We start from the raw sequence: 22,108 nt of genomic DNA, 5'->3' as shown, positions 1-22,108 counted from the left end.
AAGAAAGTCTTGAGCTCGCGTTTAAAGGTCCGAAGATCAGGGAGAAGACGGAGTCCCACCGGCAGCTCGTTCCATAGAGCCGGGGCCCCCACAGAGAACGCTCTTCCCCTGGGGGTCGCCAGCCGACATTGGTTGGCCGACGGCACCCTAAGGAGGCCCTCCCTGTGAGAGCACACTGGACGCACCGGACAATGGGAGGGAACTGGCGGCAGCAGGCGGTCCTGTAAATATCCCGGTCCAATGCCATGGAGCGCTTTAAAGGTGATAACCAACACCTTGAAGCGCACCCGGAAGACCACCGGCAAACAATGCAGCCCGCGCAGGAGAGGTGTTACATGGAAGCTACGAGGAGCTCCCTCAATCCCCCGCACGGCCGCATTCTGTACCAGTTGGAGCCTCCGGATGCTCTTCAAGGGGAGCCCCATGTAGAGAGCATTGCAGTAATCCAGGCGGGAAGTGACAAGGGCATGAGTGACTGTGCATAACGAGTCCCGGTCCAGGAAAGGGCGCAATTGGCGAATCAGGCGGACCTGATAAAAAGCTCCCCTGGCGACGGCCGTCAAATGGTCTTCTAAAGACAGCTGTGCGTCCAGGAGAATGCCTAAATTGCGCACCGATTCCCTGGGGGCTAACGATTCGCCCCCCCACAGTCAGCAATGGGGTAAGCTGACTGTGCCGGGACGCCGGCATCCACAGCCACTCCGTTTTGGATGGGCTGAGTCGAAGCCTGTTCGTCCCCATCCAACTCACTAACAATGTCCTACTGGAGCAGGGTTGGACTAGATGACCTCCATGTCCCTCCCACCCCTGGATTATCCTCTGAAGATGTGTCTAGTGCCAGGTTTGTAGTCCTTCCTTCCTCTCCTTTTTCCTCCCTCTCTCTCTCTCTCTCTCAAATGAACCCCCCCATCCCATTTTTTGCCTAGCAGGCTTCAGCTTTTTTACCTATTAAAAAATGCTTTTAAAAGATTTTTTAAAAAAAGCCTCTGTCCATCAGGCACCTCAGCTGGGATCATCGGAGCCTTGTTTTAACCCTTTAAAACACTTTTTCGGCAAAAGAGGTTAAAAAAATGCTTTTAAAAGTAAAAAAAAAAAGGCTCTGCCAATCGCATGGCTCAGCTGGGTCTTAGGGGTGGGGGCAGGGATTTTTGCTACCGGTTCTCCGAACCAACCGCCGCCATCGCTACCAGATCAGCCGATCCGGTCCGAACCGGCAGCATTTCACCCCTGATTTGAACTCTATATTTTTGCTGGTACACCCCAACAGTTATTTGCCTTTTTTTGCATCACCCTGCTGGCTCGCATTTAATTTGTGATGGATGATGACATCCAGGGAATCCTCTTAAATGTGCTACGGGTAGTCCTTGACTTACAACAGTTCATTTAGTGACCGTTTAAAGTTACAACGGCACTGGGGAAAAAGTGACTTACGATCATGTTTCACACTTATGACTGTTGCCCAATTCCCATGGTCAGGAATGAATGTGAATGTAAATCACATTCAGATGTACATTCAGACAACTGGTTCACATTTATGACAGTTGCAGTGTCCCATGGTCATGCGATCCCCTTTTGCCACCTTCTGATAAGCAAAGTCAATGGGGAAGCCAGATTCAATTAATCTGTGTTACTAATTTAACCACTGCAGTGATTCACTTAGCAAATGTGGTAAGAAAACTTGTGAAAGGGGGCTTAGTAATAATAATAATAATTTAATTTTTTTAATTAATAATTTAATTAAGTTCACTTAACAAATTTCTCACTTAGCAACAAATTTTGAGTTCAATTGTGGTCGTAAGTCAAGGACTACCTGTACTGCCAACTTCACATTTTCCTCCATTTTCCACTTCTTCCTGTTAAGTTTCTTCTCAGCCAGAGCTGGGCACCTTTCTAGCCCCCATCTCTCCCCACGTGTGATTATGAGTCAATCCTAATGAGAGATGCAGCAATTATGGACACAACAGCATTGCAAGTGCGCCCTTGGCTTCATCATCAAAACGGAAAAATGGGGCAAAGTGTTGAAATCACCTGAAAATATAATGCACAGGCCTCTTCTATGCCTATTTTCTACCTGCTCCATTGTTTTTTTGTTTTGTTTTTTGGTTGTTTTTTTTAATTTATATCCCGCCCTTCTCCGAAGACTCAGGGCGGCTTACAATGTGTTAAGCAATAGTCTTCATCCATTTGTATATCATATACAAAGTCAACTTAATTGCCCCCAACAATCTGGGTCCTAATTTTACCTACCTTATAAAGGATGGAAGGCTGAGTCAACCTTGGGCCTGGTGGGACTTGAACTTGCAGTAATTGCAAGCAGCTGTGTTAATAACAGACAGACTTAGTCTGTTGAGCCACCAGAGGCCCCTCTGCTCCATTGTAAAGTAACTTGCTCGTATCAGCCCTTTTTCCCCCCTAATACAAGGGCCACTGAAATGTAAGCAATCAAGACTTAAAAGTGTAACAAGGAACTTCATTCTGCACTCATGTTCTACACCAGGGGTCTCCAACCTTGGCAACTTTAAGACTTGTGGACTTCAACTCCAAGAATTCCTCAGCCAGCTTTGCTGGCTGAGGGATTCTGGGAGTTGAAGTCCACAAGTCTTAAAGTTGCCAAGGTTGGAGACCCCTGTTCTACACCATGCTTAAGTAAATAAATCACAGAACAGGCAGTCCTCACTTTAACAATCAGTCACTTAACCACCGTTTGAAGCTATGACAGACTTGAAAAGTGCTATTTATGAGCCATCCTCAAAGTTATGACTGCTGTACACCCAGCGGTCACATGGTAGCATGTTGGGCACTCGGCAGCTAGGTCGCATTTGTGACTGGTTGCAGTCAAAAGACCACAATCTGTCACACTTCCTGCAGGTTTCCCCCGGCTGAAAATGGCAAAAACCGTCCCCTGATGGCATTTACTTAGTGATCATGTAAATTGCTTTAACGACCATTGTAAAAAAACATTAGCAAAACCAATTCAGGTCGCATGGAGGCCCACTTAGCGACCGTAAGGACTCACACCAAAAATTCTGGGCTTAATTGTGGTTGTAAGTCGAGGATTACCTGTACAGCTTTCTCCCGATGGTCTGATTGTCAGGCTATGCTTTTGAGGGATCCCACAACTCTCTAAACCCAGGTCTCCAACCATGGCAACTTTAAGACTTGTGGACTTCAACTCCCAGAGTTCCTCAGCCAGCAAAGCTGGCTGAGAAACTCTGGGAATTGAAGTCCACAAGTCTTAAAGTTGCCATGGTTGGAGACCCCTGCTCTAAACCAGCAGCCTTATTTCTAAAGTGGTTTTTTTTTTTAAAGAAACCCATAAGCAGTCTATGAAATTAACAGCTTTCTCTCCTTCTGCTCTTCTCCGGCAGCTAATTACAGCGGTGATGTACAATGCTTGGTAGCATGGAGGCTCTGTTTAGCCCCCAAGGGGTAATGTCAGTGGAATAACTCTTCTCTTGCACTTGTTTCTCTATAGCAGAGTCCCCCAATGTTTCCTGGTTGACGCAGGGCCATCTTAACAGCATTATGGGCCCCGGGCAAAGCAGCGTACTGGGGCTCCTACGAAAACTACCCACAGGAATAAAAGTGTAAAGGTTGATAAAATTGCCATATTTTTCTGAGTATAAGACGCACCTTCCCCTCCCCCCCAAAAAAAGAGGGTGAAAATCTAGGTGTGTCTTATACTCTGAATGTAGCCCCACCCAGCTTCTCGAAGGGAGGTTTCACAGGCTGAAAAAAGCATCAGAAATGAAAATGAAGCTTCAGAAAAAATGCTTCCAAACAGAGCTTCAAGAAAAAAGCCTCAGAAACAGAGCTTCAGAGGCTTTTTTCCCCCTGAGGCTCTGTTTCGGAGGCTTTCAGAGGCAGAAAAAAAACGTTTTTTCTGAAACGGAGTTTCAGAAGTTTCAGAGGCAGAAAAAAAAGCAAAAAAAAAAAAAAAAAAAGCAAGGCACAGAGCTCACAACCAATTATAATGTTATGCTTTCCAGAAGAGGAAAAGGACCGTGACAATATACTAAAATTACAATTTCTTCCAGCTCGGCAAATGATACAGTGCATCCTTCTGTTTAGTTCTGCTCCAATCTAATTAAACCACCTAATTTTACTCCAGCTATTATGATCCGCAACCCCCACCCCCCTGAGAGGGTCAAGACTGATGATGGACATCCTGCTCTGCAGATCATCTCCCTATGAGCCAAGATTAGCAGGGAAGTCCACAGACCAAAGCAGGAACATCCAAGCAATTAGAACAATGCTGCACTCCCGAAGGGACACGGCATTGCCACATTCAACCCGCTGATTTAGGCTAGATTGCACTGGTCTCCTAGCCCAACTGACAAAACACCAGCAATTTTGATCATGAGTGTGTTAATCCAGTAATCTTAGCCAAGCATCCCGGACTCTCAGTCAATGGTTGTCAACCTAGTCAATGCCGAAGAAGCTCCTAGACCAGTGTTGGCGAACCTTTTCGGCACCGAGTGCCAAAATGGGAGTGTGTGTGCATGCACACCAGCCACCTGGTTTTCTGGTTTCTGGCATGGATGCATGAAGACCAGCTGGCCGGTGCGCATGTGCGTGCAATTCAAGGTGTTAGTGCTCACCTTTAAAGCGCTCCATGGCTTAGGACCGGGCTATTTACGAGACCGCCTTCTGCCACCGATAGCCTCCCAACGACCTGTGTGCGCTCCCACAGAGAGGGCCTGCTCCGGGTGCCATCAGTCAAACAGTGCCGGCTGGTGACCCCCAGGGGGAGAGCCTTCTCTGTGGCAGCACCGACCCTATGGAATGAGTTACCTCCTGGGTTACGCCAACTTCCCGACCTCCGTACCTTCAAGCGGGAACTGAAGACTCTGCTATTCAATCAGGCGGGACTAGCCTAAATATTATTTTAATTTGATATTTTAGTTTAACTTAGTTTTAATTGAATTTTAAACTGTATTAATCTATTTATAATTTTATAGTTTAGGGTTTTATATCGGTCGTTTGACCGTTTTAGTTTTAAATTGGCCGGTTAAATATTTCATTTTAAATGTATTTTAAATTTATTGTGTTCCTATGTGTTTTAATAAGGCTGTACACCGCCCTGAGTCCTTCGGGAGAAGGGCGGTCTAGAAATCTAATAAATAAATAAATAAATAAATAAATAAATAAATAAAACCAGAAGAACAACCGCCAGGTGTGCACATGCACACCAGGTGGCTGCTCTTCCAGTTTCCGATGCTCTTGTGCATGTGAAGACCAGCTGGCCAGCGCGCCAGAACCCGGAAGAGCAACGGGTGATGGCTTGCGTGCCTGGAGAGATGGCTCTGCGTGCCACTTCTGGAACATGTGCCATAAGTTCGCCATCATGGTCCTAGACTGTCTTTGAAATGTTATCTATGAGTTTTGCCTTGGCCTTCTGTTACGGAGCTGAAATTAGAATTATTCCGTTTTATTTTTTTGCAACAGCCATCCTTTTGGGTATGATTAAACAGTAGAAATGTGCAAATTGGGTGGGGCTGACCTACTCAACCCTAACAAAAAGGCATTCCAGATCAATCTGCCCCATAGCTCTCATCTGAGCCATGACATTTGAGGGGTTAAGCGCGCGTGGTCTAAGCCCTTCTAAAATTCTGCAATCTTTCCACGGGCGCACCTCCTGTTTCCTTCTTCCGTCGTTTCACATGGAAAGAAGTTTACTCTTGCTGCACTGAATCTCGAAAATGGTTTGTGAAATTCGGTTCAGTTTCCAAACATCTTTGAACTTAAAGCCCTAGCAAATTTCCCTGCCCTTAGAGAAACTGGAGACCCTGCGCTCATAAACAAAGTTTGAAAAGATTTACAAACCAGTTAAAGGTTTCTATGCACCAGGCTTCAAGCAGTGAAGAAAGAAAGCTTACTACTGGTAGCTAATCATGCCATTAGCAAATTGGTTTATATTCTTATAAATTTCCATGTTTAAACCCCACTTGAAAACATTTCCACTGCCAGACCTTAGCCATGATGAAAGAAGAGGATGGTGAATTATAGAAGGCTGCATTAAATTAGAGTTGCCATGTCATTTCTAAGTAACCTGTTCCACGACTCCAGGATGCAGTGCTAAACAAAATTAAATAGTACCCAGAAATGTGAAGATTTGGGGATACTCTGAAGCAGGGGTCTCCAACTTTAGCATCTTTAAAACTTGTGGACTTCAACTCCCAGAATTCCTCAGCCAGCAAAGCTGAGAGTTGAAGTCCACAAGTCTTAAAGTTGCTAAGGTTGGAGACCCCTGCTCTGAAGCACACACATATGTCCAGGTTGCGAAAGACCAAGATAGGCACTTCATTGCCCTTAACTCCACAGTCTTAACCAATACTCTTAAACCATGTTTGCATAAAAAAACCACTTTGGAATTAAGGCAGCATCCAACAACGGATGTTTCAACTCCAGGTGTGCAGGTATATCAATGTGTGGGATGATAAATCATATAATTAGTTGTATAACCCCAGCATCAGTTATTTTATTTATTAAATGTATTTATTGATTACATTTATATGCTGCCCACCTCACAGTTAGGTGACTGTAGGCAGCCAGCTTACATCATAAAAGCAGAACGGCACACATTAAATATCAAAAGTTAACAGAAATTAGGTATTTTAAGAACCAGTATACAGATGGGATGGAGGTGGGGGTCAATTACAGCAATGTAATTGCTGTTTTAGTAATGAAAGAATCTGGGCCTCCCCTAGTAGAGTGCTTATTTCTAGCATAGGTCAGATTACGATCAACAACTTAAGTTTTAGCACTGTTTCACTTAGCAACGCATTTCATCACACAGGAAAAGGGGACTATACAGAAGCAAGGGGTATGGGACCTGGGAAATCAAATGCAGTACTGGGGATTCTTTGAAACGCAGGAACTATCTTCCTATGAATTTTGAATGCTGCAAGGTAAGCTGCTAATATAGCATATGGGCAGCGGTGGGATTCAAGTAATTTAACATCCGGTTCTCTGCCCTCATGATTTCTTTCAACCAACAGTTTGCCAAACTCCTTAGTAAATTAACGACCGGTTCTCCCGAAGGGGCGCAAACTGGCTGAATCCCACCACTGCGTAAGGGTAGCCTGAGTAACAGACAGGGCCGTTTTAAGGCCAGTATTTTGCTGCGTGCTACAGAGGGGCAAATATTTCTTATGAGGACACAAAGCAAATCGTGACAAAAATACCTTTTCATTTTAGTTCAATCCCGACAACTGGTGGCAATGAACATTAGATTATCTTTGAAGGTGGAAGATCCCAGTTTAACTGCCATTAACACAACAGCTGCATATGCTCCAACAGGCGCTAACACACAAACACTCACACACACCATATATAGGAGGTGTACCTACCTGCTCCGGATGTTCATGAGTTCTGAAGGAAGAACCATATAATTCTTTTGGCAGGCAGGGTGATCAAAAGTCAAGGAATCTACCAAGAAGACAAAGACGGTGTTGAAGTTACGTGAATTTTGGATATCCTGGTCCCCTCACACTAGTCAGTGGCTAGAGTGAGGGTGCAAAAGCAGTAATAAAGTACAAGCTACCCGATTTGAAACTAGCTCACTGCAGATTGGAGTATCATTTTTACTGCATAGTTTCAACCTCTTGAGATCAACAATAGATTTTTTAATGCCCCCCCACAGCCCCCCATGGATTGCCTACTTAAAACCCAATAGCTGGGGAAAAAAACTATCTCCTCTTGATTCATAGCTTCTTTAAAACTTGTGGACTTCAACTCCCAGAATTCCTCAGCCAGCAAAGCTGAGAGTTGAAGTCCACAAGTCTTAAAGTTGCTAAGGTTGAGACCCCTGCTCTGAAGCACACACATATGTCCAGGTTGCGAAGACCAAGATAGGCACTTCATTGCCCTTAACTCCACAGTCTTAACCAATACTCTTAAACCATGTTTGCATAAAAAAACCACTTTGGAATTAAGGCAGCATCCAACAACGGATGTTTCAACTCCAGGTGTGCAGGTATATCAATGTGTGGGATGATAAATCATATAATTAGTTGTATAACCCCAGCATCAGTTATTTTATTTATTAAATGTATTTATTGATTACATTTATATGCTGCCCACCTCACAGTTAGGTGACTGTAGGCAGCCAGCTTACATCATAAAAGCAGAACGGCACACATTAAATATCAAAAGTTAACAGAAATTAGGTATTTTAAGAACCAGTATACAGATGGGATGGAGGTGGGGGTCAATTACAGCAATGTAATTGCTGTTTTAGTAATGAAAGAATCTGGGCCTCCCCTAGTAGAGTGCTTATTTCTAGCATAGGTCAGATTACGATCAACAACTTAAGTTTTAGCACTGTTTCACTTAGCAACGCATTTCATCACACAGGAAAAGGGGACTATACAGAAGCAAGGGGTATGGGACCTGGGAAATCAAATGCAGTACTGGGGATTCTTTGAAACGCAGGAACTATCTTCCTATGAATTTTGAATGCTGCAAGGTAAGCTGCTAATATAGCATATGGGCAGCGGTGGGATTCAAGTAATTTAACATCCGGTTCTCTGCCCTCATGATTTCTTTCAACCAACAGTTTGCCAAACTCCTTAGTAAATTAACGACCGGTTCTCCCGAAGGGGCGCAAACTGGCTGAATCCCACCACTGCGTAAGGGTAGCCTGAGTAACAGACAGGGCCGTTTTAAGGCCAGTATTTTGCTGCGTGCTACAGAGGGGCAAATATTTCTTATGAGGACACAAAGCAAATCGTGACAAAAATACCTTTTCATTTTAGTTCAATCCGACAAGTGGTGGCAATGAACATTAGATTATCTTTGAAGGTGGAAGATCCCAGTTTAACTGCCATTAACACAACAGCTGCATATGCTCCAACAGGCGCTAACACACAAACACTCACACACACCATATATAGGAGGTGTACCTACCTGCTCCGGATGTTCATGAGTTCTGAAGGAAGAACCATATAATTCTTTTGGCAGGCAGGGTGATCAAAAGTCAAGGAATCTACCAAGAAGACAAAGACGGTGTTGAAGTTACGTGAATTTTGGATATCCTGGTCCCCTCACACTAGTCAGTGGCTAGAGTGAGGGTGCAAAAGCAGTAATAAAGTACAAGCTACCCGATTTGAAACTAGCTCACTGCAGATTGGAGTATCATTTTTACTGCATAGTTTCAACCTCTTGAGATCAACAATAGATTTTTTAATGCCCCCCCACAGCCCCCCATGGATTGCCTACTTAAAACCCAATAGCTGGGGAAAAAAACTATCTCCTCTTGATTCATAGCTTCTTTAAAGGAACTGGGGTTTCTCTTCCCAAAACAGAAGCCCTACGGGACCTCATTTCAAACTGCAGGAAGTTTTCTATTGCGATTTATGATGCTTAGTTAGATAGTCAAGCATTTACAAGTAGGCATTGACTTACAAACGGCATTAAGACCAGGATTTTACACTGCTAAGCAAGGAAGTTGTTAAGGTAAGTCAAGCCTGATTTTCTGACCTTTTTTTTTTTTGGCCATGGTTGTTAAAACGAATCACACGGTTGTTAAGCAAATCTGGCTTTTCCTACTGACATTGTCAGGGGGATAGGGAAGCTGGCTGGGTAGGTCGCAAATGAGTGATTGCAGGATCCCAGGATGCTACAGCCATTGTAACTACATATTGCTTGCCAAGCGACCAAATTTTAATCACGTGAACCGTGAGGATGCGGCAACAGTCGTTATGTACGAGGACCGGTTGCAATATACTTTTTTCAGTACGGTTGTAATTTCAAATGGGGTGCTAAACCAACGGTTGTTAACTCAAGGACTAACTGTACTGCATTTCACCTGCTAGCAGTCCTTTATGGCTGTCTGACCTGTTGTAACTGGAGTTGAACCTACTATGTTCTAAATCAGGGGTGTCAAACTCAATGCCCGTGGGCTGGATTCGGGCCGTGGGGTGCTTAGATTTGGCCTGTGGAGCTGCCCTGGATATACAGCAAAGAACCAGCCGGTGGTGCCTCTGCCAGCAAAAATGGAGCACAGGAGGGCGAGTTCCGTTTTCACTGGCAGAGGAATGCAGGATGTAGTCGCAGCTGAAAACGGAGCTTGGGAATCCATTTTCACTGGCAGAGCGCTCGGGCCGCCACAGGCGCCCCCGACACGAGTGATGTCGAGCTGGTCACGCCCACTCTGGCCCCCTGAAGGTCAAACACCTTGATGCAGCCCTCAATGAGTTTGATACCCCTGTTCTAAATGTATCTTCGCTCAAAGAGGGGGAATTTCGAACCGCTGGACAGCTGATTGTCGCTGTCTTAGCGGTCCAACACGATCCAGAGGTTGGTGATCAAACAGATCACCTCCATTGCCAACGGAGCCAACCAGGAAGTCCTCAATGAAATAAGAGTTTGATACCCCTGTTCTAAATGTATCATTTTGTCCCAGAGCTATGATTAGAAGAGAATCGGCTGTGAATATCTTGCTCAGAGTTATCTTCTTTTTTGACAGTGGCTCACTAGATTCTGGGAATACAGAATCAAGCAAGGCCCGACCATACAGGTAGCCCTCAACTTACAACAGTTCATTTAGTGACCGTTAGAAGTTACGACGACACTGAAAAAAAGTGACTTAGGACTGTTTTTCACACTTACGACTGTTGCACAGATCCCCGTGGTCACGCGATCGAAATTCAGACACTTGGCAACTGACTCATATTTATGACAGTTGCAGTGTCCAGGGGTCATGTGATCCCCTTTTGAGAAACTTCTGACAAGCAAAGTCAATGGGGAAGCCAGATTCACTTAACAACCGTGTAACTGGGTTAACCGCAGCGATTCACTTAACAACGGTGGCAAGAAAAATCATAAAATGGAGCAAAAGTTCACAGATGTCTCGCTTAGCAACAGAAATTTTGGGCTCAATTGTGGTCACAAGTCAAAGACGACCTGTAGTCTCTTCTTTCAGTATGAAATGGTTCAAGGAAAGATAAGGAGTTTTTTGGTAGTTCTGTCGGGAATCGGGTGTTGTTATTTTTTAACACAGGCTTAGTACCATGTCCAAAGGAAATCTCAAACATGGCAGCTCCTGAAAAGCAGGTAAGAGGCTAAGCTAGGAAGCCCAGGGTTTGAAGCTACAGCCTGACCTCACCCTAAAAGTAGCCAAAAGCTAGCAGTTCTTTCAGTCGCAGACACACTGGCTTGACAACCTGGGAATTATGCATGGCCCACCTGGTGAAGCTACTCAGAGAGTCGTTTTGGTAATCAAAACATTCCTACACATTTATTTATTTATTTATTAAACTTTTATACCACCCTTCTCCCGAAGGACTCAGGGCGGTGTACAGCCAAGATAAAAAGCAATAAATATACAAAGTTAAAAATCAATTTAAAAAACTTATTCAATGGTGGCCGAATTAAAACCGTCAAATTGACAAACCTAAAATACCCCATATAAAATTACAGAAGATTTAAAAATTTAAAATTAAAATTTAGAAATTTAAAAAGTCTAAAAAATCAGTCCAGTCCTGCTTGAATAAATAAGTGAGTTTTTAATTCCCGACGAAAGGTCCGAAGGTCAGATATTTGGCGCAAACCAGGGGGAAGGTCGTTCCAGAGAGTAGGTGCTCCAACAGAGAAGGCCCTTCCCCTGGGGGCCGCCAGCCGGCATTGCTTGGCGGACGGCACCCTGAGGAGACCCTCTCTGTGGGAGCGTACGGGTCGATGGGAGGCATAGGGTAAATGTACTCATCCCAGCACTTGTCTTACTATGAGTTTCACAGAAAAATTCCATTTTTCCTGAGTACACAAGAATATCACCTAACCTAATTTGCATTGTATAATTCCTTTCAATATGTATCACAGAGAATTCTTTAGGTTGATGTCAGACAGGGTAGACTTTCTCTGTGCTATATTATGGTTCAATGGCAGAACAGAAGCTCTGACAGCTTAAAACTCCCAAATTCAATGCCTGGTATCTTTGGGGGGGGGGAGATGGAAAAGGCCCCCCAATTCTAAAAATGCCTTCTTGGTATAATCCATATATGCAAATATCAATAACCAGAATTTTCAAACACTACCATTCTGGCTGGAAAGAGAAGGTGCAATTTTGGGGTTATCTTGGTGTGCTCCATTCCAGCTTAGGGTTCTGGGAATTGTGGTCCCAAGACCTCTGGAGGGCATTCAGTTGTGGAATGCTAGAGTAGACCTTATGACTAATCAATCAGTTGTTTAAATTACAACTTTCATATGAAAAAGCCTACACCCTTTTTCCTTGCCCTTTTTAATATAACATGCGCATTCCTCTTCTATTTTCCTTTGTCTATTTCATTCAGCAGAACTCAAAATGCTGGGAAACACCCCCCCCCCACTCCTGGGCTTTAAGCTTTTATTATAATTTGTTTGCCTTGGATGAGGAAAAAAAGGAGTCATCAAACCAATTCAAAAATTAAGAATCAAACTTTCTATGAAACCCCACTCCCTTCATATTGGTGGTTGAGGATAGCTGCCTTAGTTACTCTCCCCACCACATACTAAAAATTAAAAAAAAAACCTAGAAAGAAAGAAAGAAAGGAAGGAAGGAAGGAAGGAAGGAAGGAAGGAAGGAAGGAAGGAAGGAAGAAAGGAAAGAAGGAAAGGAAGGAAGGAGGAAGGAAGGAAGGAAGGAAGGAAGGAAGGAAGGAAGGAAGGAAGGAAGAAATAAATAAATGAATGAGAGAATGAATATGATTGGGACTTCCTAATTAAATCACGCTCCTTGCCCATTTTTAAAAGATGCATCCCAGAAGTTAGCATGGGCTGCCGAATTCAATAGCGTGTGAAATTTTCCTTCTTGTTTTTAACAGGAATCCGAATACCTGCTTTTCGAGGTTCTGTTGGCAGCTCGAAAAGCCCTCGGTAGGGACAAAATGCATGCAGCGATCTCAGAAACCTGGGGTGGGGCAGGGTTTTCACTCGCTTTGGCAAACCCCACCGGCCTCATGCAGCACACGACAAATTTCAGTAAATAAACTGAAATGGAGGAAACGGCCCCGTAGAAATTGGCAAAAAAAAAGAAAAAAAAATTCTAAGCGATTGTTTACTTTTTATTAATACCCAACATCTTCATTTCCCCTGTTAAATCTAAAATCAGTGTCTTTTAAGACCCGGCTTTACAGTATTACTTACACATACACAGAAAGAGAGAGAGAGAGAGACAGAAAGCGGAAAAGATTTTGAAACAAAAGTTGAACCACCAAGCTCCTTCCTCTCACCCAAGAGCAAAGAGAGCCAAACGCAAAGACACTGTGGAGAAAACAATGCCCCAACAGGATACAAAGAAGCTACGAGTGAGTTGGGAATCCTAATTCTGTTTCTTCAGGAAAAAAACAACAACACCCGAGGAATTCAGGATGACAAAGGTGTCTCCCACAACGCTCCACATTTCGCTTCCCCAGCTCCTTGCCTTCGTCTGACCCACACACTGCTTACGAAGAAGAGGAAATTACCAGCTGAGTGGAGGCTCAGGGCCCTGCCCCACTTCGTAGCTTCCCCTCCTCCTCCTCCTCTTCCCGGCAGGGAAGCCTGGAGAACTCCGAGTCAACTTCTCACGCAAAGAGCCGCTCGACGCGGACGACCTCCTCCAAAAGCTTTAGCGACCAAGGAAAAGAAGAGGTCTCAAAAGCGCTCGGTGGTTTTCAGAACAGAGCCCCCTTCCCCACTTTTCTGGGGGGGGATGAAGTGATGGTGGAAGGAAAGAAAAAGAAAAAGAGGATATCCCAGCGTGGAACGAGGAGGTTATCTATGCGTTCAAGTGTCACATCAGAGACTGGAAGCTGTTTCCAGTGGGCGTTCCGAAAAAAGTCAGGGAGAGACTCCGGGAAGAAGCTTCCTCCTCTAAGGGAGCCAATAAACGAGGCCGGCTCTTGCCCCTCTAAGCTGGCTTACGCTTCCGGAGCAGTTGCAGGAATGACCTTAGGACTCCAAAGAGAGAGAGAGAGAAAGAGAGAGAGAGAGGGAGGGAGAGGGGGAGAGAGAGAAAGAGAGAGAGAGAGAGAGAGAGAGAGAGAGAGATGTAATTGTGCTAAAGAAGCTGGATTTACAAAGAAGCCAAGGCCTTGAAGAGTTGCACAGCCAAGGCAGGAAGAAAAGGTGAACTGGAAGATTTTTACCAGGCAGCATCGAACAACGAAGGGTCACTTTTAAAATGATAACTGACCAGGCTACAGAACTCTACTGAAACGATCATTTGGAAACAAAGATTGCAACTTTCTTCTTGAAGGAAGAAAAACAGTGCACAAGGGATGATGTGTTAAGAGACAAAGTTACGCACCTTGGAAAACAAGATCAGGCCCTCTAAATGTTTTGGGACTGCGCTTGCATTTTTTCCCCTTCTTTTGTCAGTTTTAAAACTTGGGGATGTGTTCTTTTAAAAAGTTGCCCAGGACCATTGCCTTGAAATGGAGACGGTGCTGCAGATAGGCAAAGTTGAGTTTTTCAGGCATGTATCTACGCCTTTCAAAAGCTTTTCAAAAATGTTAAGTAAATTTGTGGTATTTGGAAAAAAAAGGGAAGTAAACATACATCCGGCAAGTTGCTGAATTTTGGGAGCATCATCCGCAGAAATTTTGAAACAAGAGATCTGGAAGATGCGAGATCTGAATGCTGAATTAAAGATAACTTGGGGCTCATCCCCTGGAACTCATTTGTCTTTACAAAGCCACCAAGATGTGTCTTCGGTAACAGACAATGTCAGTGAACAAGTTTGGGGCCTTCTTCTTCAGTGTTTCTTGATCTTAAACTTTGTTTCAAGTGTGTGGACTCCAACTCCCAGAATTCCCCAAACCAGTATGCTGAGTGGGGAATTTTGAGAGTTGAATTCCACACATCGTAAAGATGGGAAACGCAATACATGAAGGGATCTTCCACTTAAAAGTCCCCTTGCCTACTAACACAACTTGGTCTGTTTCACCACTTCCAACAATAGCTAGACAAAAGACTACACGAAACCAGGGGTCCCCAACCTTTCGGACATCAAGGACCACTAAATTCATAATTTTAAATCCCGAGGACCACTAATATGATCTGCTTAATGACCGGCTGGGTGGGTGTGGCTAGGTGGGCATGTGACTGGGTGGGCATGACCAACTTGATGTCACTCACGTCGAAGGGCGCCTTGCCGGCCTCTACTCGCTCCTCCCCTCCTCCCCACTCCTCCCCTGCCTGCTCGGGCTCCATAGGGCCCCAACAGGAAGCAGTTGTTGGAACTAAGCAGCCACCATGAGAAAGAGTTGGCAAAACAGCTCAGTTCAAATTGGATCTGACTGAGAAGGAAGCTCAGCAGAAGCACCTAATTGAGGACTAGGAGCATAGGCTTTCCAAGCAGAGGAAAGACCTGCAGTACTGCAAGGCCAGATACCGGTGCCTGGAGGTTCAGGGGGCTGAGATGGTCAGCCAGTTCCAGGCCATGATGCAGTCCCACTGGAACAAGCCCTCCGGCTCTTCACCACCAGCCTTTGCCCAAAGACCCACACCAGGACACTGAAGCAGACCCCAACCCACACAAAAAGACCCTGAAGGGGAAGACTCTCTGCAGCAACACAAACATTGATTGCATGTATCCGTCCCAGGGACCATAGTTTGAGGACCCCTGATTTACTGCAATATAAAAAATGCAAATAATTTTTCTGGGGACCGCCAAAAATTTTCTCGTGAACCACCAGTGGTCCATGGACCACCAGTTGGTGACCGCCGCACTAAACCATGACAAATCACAAGGATTTCTCCCATCTTTGTTCTGGCACAGCTGATATTCTTAAAGGGACGCCTTCTGAACCTGGAGGTTTCACCAGGCTGCCTCCTTGCGCAAGAACTGATAAAAGACCACTCCTGCTCTATCAGACTGAAAGCCACGTCTTACATCCCCCACAGTAAACAACCAGATGACTCAGAAAGTCTTACAAACAGGTTGTGACACAGACAGCCCTCTCTGTGATTTGATACGAGACAGGCTACGGTAAAACAATGACTGTTTCCGAACTACGCTAACACATCAACCCACTAAAACAGGGGTCTCCAACCTTAGCAACTTTAAGACTTGTGGACTTCAACTCCCAGAGTTCCTCAGCCAGCAAAGCTGGCTGTGGAACTCTGGGAGTTGAAGTTCACAAGTTTAAAAGTTGCCAAGGTTGGAGACCCCTGCACTAAAACTAAGTTAAGCCTATAAAATAGCCTACTGTAAATACAGGCAGCACTCGACTTACAACCGTTCATGTTCGAAGTTACAACGGCGTTGAAAAAAAGTGACTCGTGGCCGTTTTTCACACTTAACACCATGGCAGGATCGCCGTGGTCATGTGATCAAAATTCAGACGCTTCGCCACCGACTCATATTTATGACAGTCCTGGAGTCATGTGATCCCCTTTTGTGGCCTTCCGACAAGCAAAGTCAACAGGGAAGCCAGATTCGCGTAACAACCGTGCTACTAACTTCAACAACGGAAGAGATTCACTTAACCACCGTGGCAAGGAAGGTCGTAAAAAAGGTCGCAAAACTCACTTAACAAATGTCTCACTTAGCGACATAGATTTTGGGCTCGATTGTGTATTCAATTCCTTGCAGCGACCAGTTGATGTCTTTGGGGAGCCAAGAAGCAAGACATGAGAGCAATATCCACCTTGGAGAGCCTGGAACTAAATGCCGTTCTGATTATGTAACCAAATATGGACCATCTGCTGTCTTTAAGTTTTCCGAAAACTGCTGTTCACACATAGCTGTTTTTATACCTATCAGACAGTTCCTAATGGCAGAATGAGGGAGGAAGGTTTAGCAGGGAAAACAAAATTTGGAAATTACTCATAACTTTGAGGAAACATTTTTTTAGGAGGTAAACAGCCGCAATGAACACAGATCATTTTTATTCCCTGTTTGTTTTGAAAGACTCTGTCCGGATTTAATGATAGGTTGCAATTTCTTTGTGAAACACACCAGCAGAAGAAAGTTGGAGGCGTTTTCAAGGACTTTCTGATTAAGGAAGTTAAAGACCTGTTTTTCATTTGAGTTCAGCTGGTAGTTTTACCACGAACTTCCATATTAAACGTTTCTTGCCTGTTTTTTTAAAAAATTTGCATTTATATCCCGCCCTTCTCCGAAGACTCAGGGCGGCTTACACTATGTTAGCAATGATCTTCATCCTATTTGTATATTTATATACAAAGTCAACTTATTGCCCCCAACAATCTGGGCCCTCATTTTACCTACCTTATAAAGGATGGAAGGCTGAGTCAACCTTGGGCCTGGTGGGACTAGAACCTGCAGTAATTGCAGGCAGCTGCTGTTAATAACAGACTGTCTTACCAGTCTGAGCCACAGAGGCTTTGTCTGCAACCTTGTCCAGTATTTTGTTGCAGGGGTGCAGCTTGGGCCCAAGCCCACCCTTTCCATGTTTTTTAAAATATTGTTTTAATTATATAGGATCAGTGTAGCTGGGAGGAGGAGTGGGTTCCTGTTTGTACAGAACCTAAGGCCCTGGATCCTGATCAGGAAGATCCCAGAATCTCCTGCAGATCCTGCCTCTCAATCTGCAGGAGAGGACCTCAACAGGCTGAAGATCACACAAACCTACGATGCTGTAGGAAAAGACATTAGGCAGCCAGTATTGCTCCTGAGTAGACTTGCATGGTGGATGCACAAAGCAAGCCAATAATGAAAATATTTACCTGGTTTAGACCACTGCTTCGGACTCAGGATAGGTTTGTCATATAAAACCTGGGTCTTAAGCCCAAAGGTGCTTTTTCCCCCAAAATGCATCTGGACTTTCTTAGTTTTTATTTTTCTTTGAAAACGTTTCGCTTCTTATCCAAGAAGCTTTTATAGTTCTGATGAGAACTGAATGAGAAGCGAAACGTTTTCAAAGGAAAAAAAAACAAGAAATGTCCAGTTGCCTTTTAGAAAAACAAACACACAAACAAAAAAACCTTTGGGACAACCATGACCTGGATGATTCAGAATCTTGATAAGACACCTGGGTGTTAACTTCAACCAGTTCTTTTTTTGTGCCCTTTAGTGCAGGGGTCTCCAACCTTGGCAACTTTACGACTTGTGGACTTCAACTCCCAGAATTCCTCAGCTAGCGCATGGTGGCTGAGGAATTCCGGGAATTGAAGTCCACAAGTCGTAAAGTTGCCAAGGTTGGAGACCCCTGCTTTAGTGAGTGGAACGCCAATTGCTGGATTATTGCTAATTCATGTTTTTCTTCAGTTTGGTTGCTAGCACAGGTGGCCCTTTAGTTACGACCACAATTGAGCCCAAAATTTGTGTTGCTAAGTGAAACCTTTGTTAAGTGAGCTTGTCCCGTTTTACGACTTTCCTTGCCACCGTTATTAAGTGAATCATTGCACTGAATCATTGTATTTGTTAAATTAGTAACCTGGTTGTTAAGCAAATCTGGCTTCCCCATTGACTTTGCTTGTCACAAGGTCACAAAAGTGGATCACATGACTCCAGGACACTGTAGCCGTCATAAATATGAACCACTTCCCAAGCATCTGGATTTTGATCATGTGAGCATTGGGATGCTGCAATGATTGCTAAGTGTGAAAAGCGGTCATAAGCCCCTTTTTCAGGGCTGTTGTAATTTTGAACAGTCACCAAATGAACTGTTGTAGGTCGAGGGCCACCTGTATAGGTGACAATCGAACTTAAAATTCTGTTGCTAAGGAAGACAGTCGCTAAGTGAGTTTTGCCCCATTTTGTAACCTTTCTTGCCACAGTTGTTAAGTGAATCACCACAGTTGTTAAGCAAGTAATAAGGTTAAGTGAATCTGGCTTCTCCATGGACTTTGCTTGTCAGAAGGTTGCAAAAGGTAATCGCATGACTCCAGGACACCGCAACTGTCATAAATACATGCCAGTTGCCAAGCATCTGAAATTTGATCACGTGACCATGGGGATGCCCAACGATCATTGGTGTGAAAAACGGTCACAAGTCCCATTTTCAGAGCCATCGTGACTTTGAGCAGTCATCAAACAAATAGTTGTAACGAAGACTACCTGCAATCTGTTTCAAAATGATTCAGACATTCTCAGTTACTAGTATGTTAGGGATACATAAACTGTGACCACCACAAGATGGCAGCAAAAAAAAACAGAAAACGTAACACTGATTGCCATCTAGTGGCTATCCTTATTTTTGTACCCCAGATATCAAGGCCTTAGCTATGTGGAAGCCTTTTCTACAATGGTATATAACAGGACATTGCACCTTCTGCTAAAGGAGTCTGGCAAACAGTTCAGTCTATAAAATGTATGATGCGGTGTGCTGGCAGTCCTTATAAAGGACCCCGACCACAACGATACCCACTGAAAATTGTTGAAGGGTCAGGCAGTTAAAAAAAAAAATCTTTTGTTGCAAATGTTCTGCAACTTCTTTTGTTTTTCCCCCCGCTCATTTGAAACCTGTTATTTTTCAAGCTATTTTGCAAGCAACTCAAGAACCAGATATATTATCACTTGGACTGGGAAGTTCCAAAAATAATCGCAGGGCACATTTTCAGATACAAGTGTCAGAGTAAGCTTGGAATTTGTTTTAACAAAGCAGCTTAATTCATATTAAAAATGAAAACGTATACCTGTTTTATTCCATGAAAATTAGCCCCAGTCAGTGGGTCTTACTGCTAAGTAGACTTATCCACACGTTGCAACCCAATATAGTCTAAACTAATTTCCATGAAAGTTCATGAGAAAAATGTGTTAGTTTTTAAAAAGCCACAAAGCTGTTGCTACTATGGTTTATAGCAGGGGTCTCCAACCTTGGCAACTTTAAGACTTGTGGACTTCAACTCCCAGAATTCCTCAGCCAAGCAAAGCTGGCTGAGGAATTTTGGGACTTGAAGTTCACAAGTCTTAAAGTTGTCAAGGTTGGAGACCCCTGGTTTATAGAATCATTTTCTTAGTCTAACATCCACTTTAAACACTTTAGCTTGTTGAGAGATATTATGCAGTAAGTGGCATTAAACCCTGCATCTAATTTCATTCATTCAATACAGCAGAAGAAAATCAACAATGGTTGAAACGCTTCATTCAGCTATTTAAAAAACATGGATTTATGACTATACATTATATGAAGAAATGGATATAGATTTCTTTAAAGCAGAAAGCTGGTCATATAGTGCTAAGAGATGGTAGCTGTGCCCCATATGACGTGATCATTAACCCCCCCATTTCATCGCCAATTTCATTGCTCATTTTCCAAGGCGCTCGTAATTTCAACAAAATTACGCTCATGCCCTTGTTACATCCCGCCTGGACTACTGTAATGCTCTCTACATGGGGCTCCCCTTGAAGGGTACCCGGAGACTTCAACTGGTCCAGAATGCGGCTGCGCGGGTGATAGAGGGAACACCTTGTGGCTCCCGTGTAACACCCCTCCTGCGTAATCTGCACTGGCTCCCGGTGGTCTTCCGGGTTCACTTCAAGGTACTTGTTATCACCTTTAAAATGCTCCATGGCCTAGGGCCAGGATATTTACGGGACCGCCTACTGCCACCATTAGCCTCTCACCGACCAGTGCGCTCTCACAGAGAGGGACTCCTCCGGATACCGTCAGCTAAACAATGTCGGCTGGCGACCTCCAGGGGGAGGGCCTTCTCTGTAGGGGCCCCTACCCTCTGGAACGAGCTCCCTCTGGGGCTTCGTCAACTCCCCGATCTCAGGTCCTTCCGCCGCGAGCTGAAGACGTTGCTGTTTCGAAGAGCAGGACTAGCTTGAACGTAGTTTTAAATTGGGGTTTTTAAATCAGGGATTTTAAATTGGGGTTTTAAATTTGTATTTAAAAGTTTTAGGGCATCAATTGAATTTAATTTTCTATTCTTTTTTGCTGTTTTATATGTATTATATGTTTTCTGTTGTTTTATTGGCTGTGAACCGCCCTGAGTCCTTCGGGAGATGGGCGGTATACAAATATAATAAATAATAATAATAATAATAAAAAATAGGAAGCACTTTTGAGTACTTCCAGCTGGTCTTCAGGTCTCCGCCACGCATGCGCGGGATGCGCACGCATGCACGGCAGGGGCAAAATCTACTTACCTTCCTTACCAGTTCAGAAGTGCACATGCTGCGTGTGCATCAAATGCACGCACCGACCTTCTGAGCATGCGAAAAACCTTCTGTGCATGCGCAGAAGATAAAAAGCGCATTACTTCCTGGTTAAAACCAGGAAGTAATGACATCCGGGCGGGTGGGCGGAGCTTTGCTGTTTTGGCGCGCATGCGCAATTGGGGCACTCGGTGCCTAAAAGGTTCGCCATCACTGATATATAGGCAACTGGACTATGGTTTTTCCTTGAGGAGGACATTTATTTCGCGTCTCATCCAAGAAACTTCTTCCTACACGCACGCACACACAAAAGAGAATAGGAAGGTATAAATATCTATATCTTCCTATTCTAATATATTACAGTGTTCGATACCTATAATCAAAACAAACCCACAGCTTAATTAATGTTATTGGGGGTAAGGAAACCAACTGACCAGTCCTTTCTGGTGTCGTCTGGATTCCTTACCTCCTCTTTCTCTTTTTCTTTTCAAGGAACTTTCTCCCAGGGCTGTAGGTGATCATTGATTTCATTTAAGATCGTTTCCTTTGATAATTTTTGGTTTTTATTCTGGGATAATATCATATCCCAAAGTTGGACCATAAGAAAGGCTGAGCGCCAAAGAATCGAGGCCTTTGAACTCTGGTGCTGGAGAAGACTCCTGCGAGTCCCTTGGACTGCAAGGCAAACAAACAAGTCAGTCATAAAGGAGATCAACCCTTGACTGCTCTTTAGAAGGCCAGATCCTGAAGATGAAACTCCAATACTTTGGCCACCTAATGAGAAGGAAGGACTCACTGAAAAGCCTAATGCTGGGAAAGATTGAGGGCAAAAGAAGAAGGGGATAGCAGAGGATGAGGTGGCTGGATGGAGTCATTGAAGCAGTCGGCGTGAGCTTGGATGGACTCCGGAGGGTGGTGGAGGATAGGAGGGCCTGGAGGAGCGTTGTCCATGGGTCATGATGGGTCAGACACGACTTCGCAACTAACAACATCATCATATCCTAGGTGTCATATAGATACTATAAAACACAAAAATATGAATTAGAAGCTACAGCACCATTTATCTTCTGCTAC

At 44.2% G+C, this 22,108-nt stretch overlaps 1 protein-coding gene across 11 annotated transcripts in view; it reads right to left on the bottom strand.

Moving 5' to 3' along the window:
• GATAD2A (GATA zinc finger domain containing 2A) overlaps positions 1-22,108 on the bottom strand; it is a 132,897-nt gene that overhangs the window by 62,929 nt on the left and 47,860 nt on the right. For 6 of the 11 annotated variants that reach the window (XM_058162514.1, XM_058162515.1, XM_058162504.1 and 3 more), the window contains one exon: positions 7,353-7,431. Coding sequence is in view for 1 of the 11 variants with exons in the window: in XM_058162516.1 (XP_058018499.1) it covers positions 7,353-7,390 (38 nt within the window). In the remaining 10 variants the exon portion in view is untranslated. Of the gene's footprint in view, positions 1-7,352; positions 7,432-8,910; positions 8,990-13,445; positions 13,793-22,108 lie in introns of those variants that run through there. The other 5 variants (XM_058162510.1, XM_058162507.1, XM_058162505.1 and 2 more) reach the window with 3 other exon arrangements.

This window comes from Ahaetulla prasina, chromosome 1 (genome assembly GCF_028640845.1).
Source record: "Ahaetulla prasina isolate Xishuangbanna chromosome 1, ASM2864084v1, whole genome shotgun sequence".
Taxonomy (NCBI): Eukaryota; Metazoa; Chordata; class Lepidosauria; order Squamata; family Colubridae; genus Ahaetulla; species Ahaetulla prasina.
The sequence above is the reverse complement of the archived record's forward strand: the minus strand, read 5'-3'. Positions and strand labels throughout refer to the sequence as shown.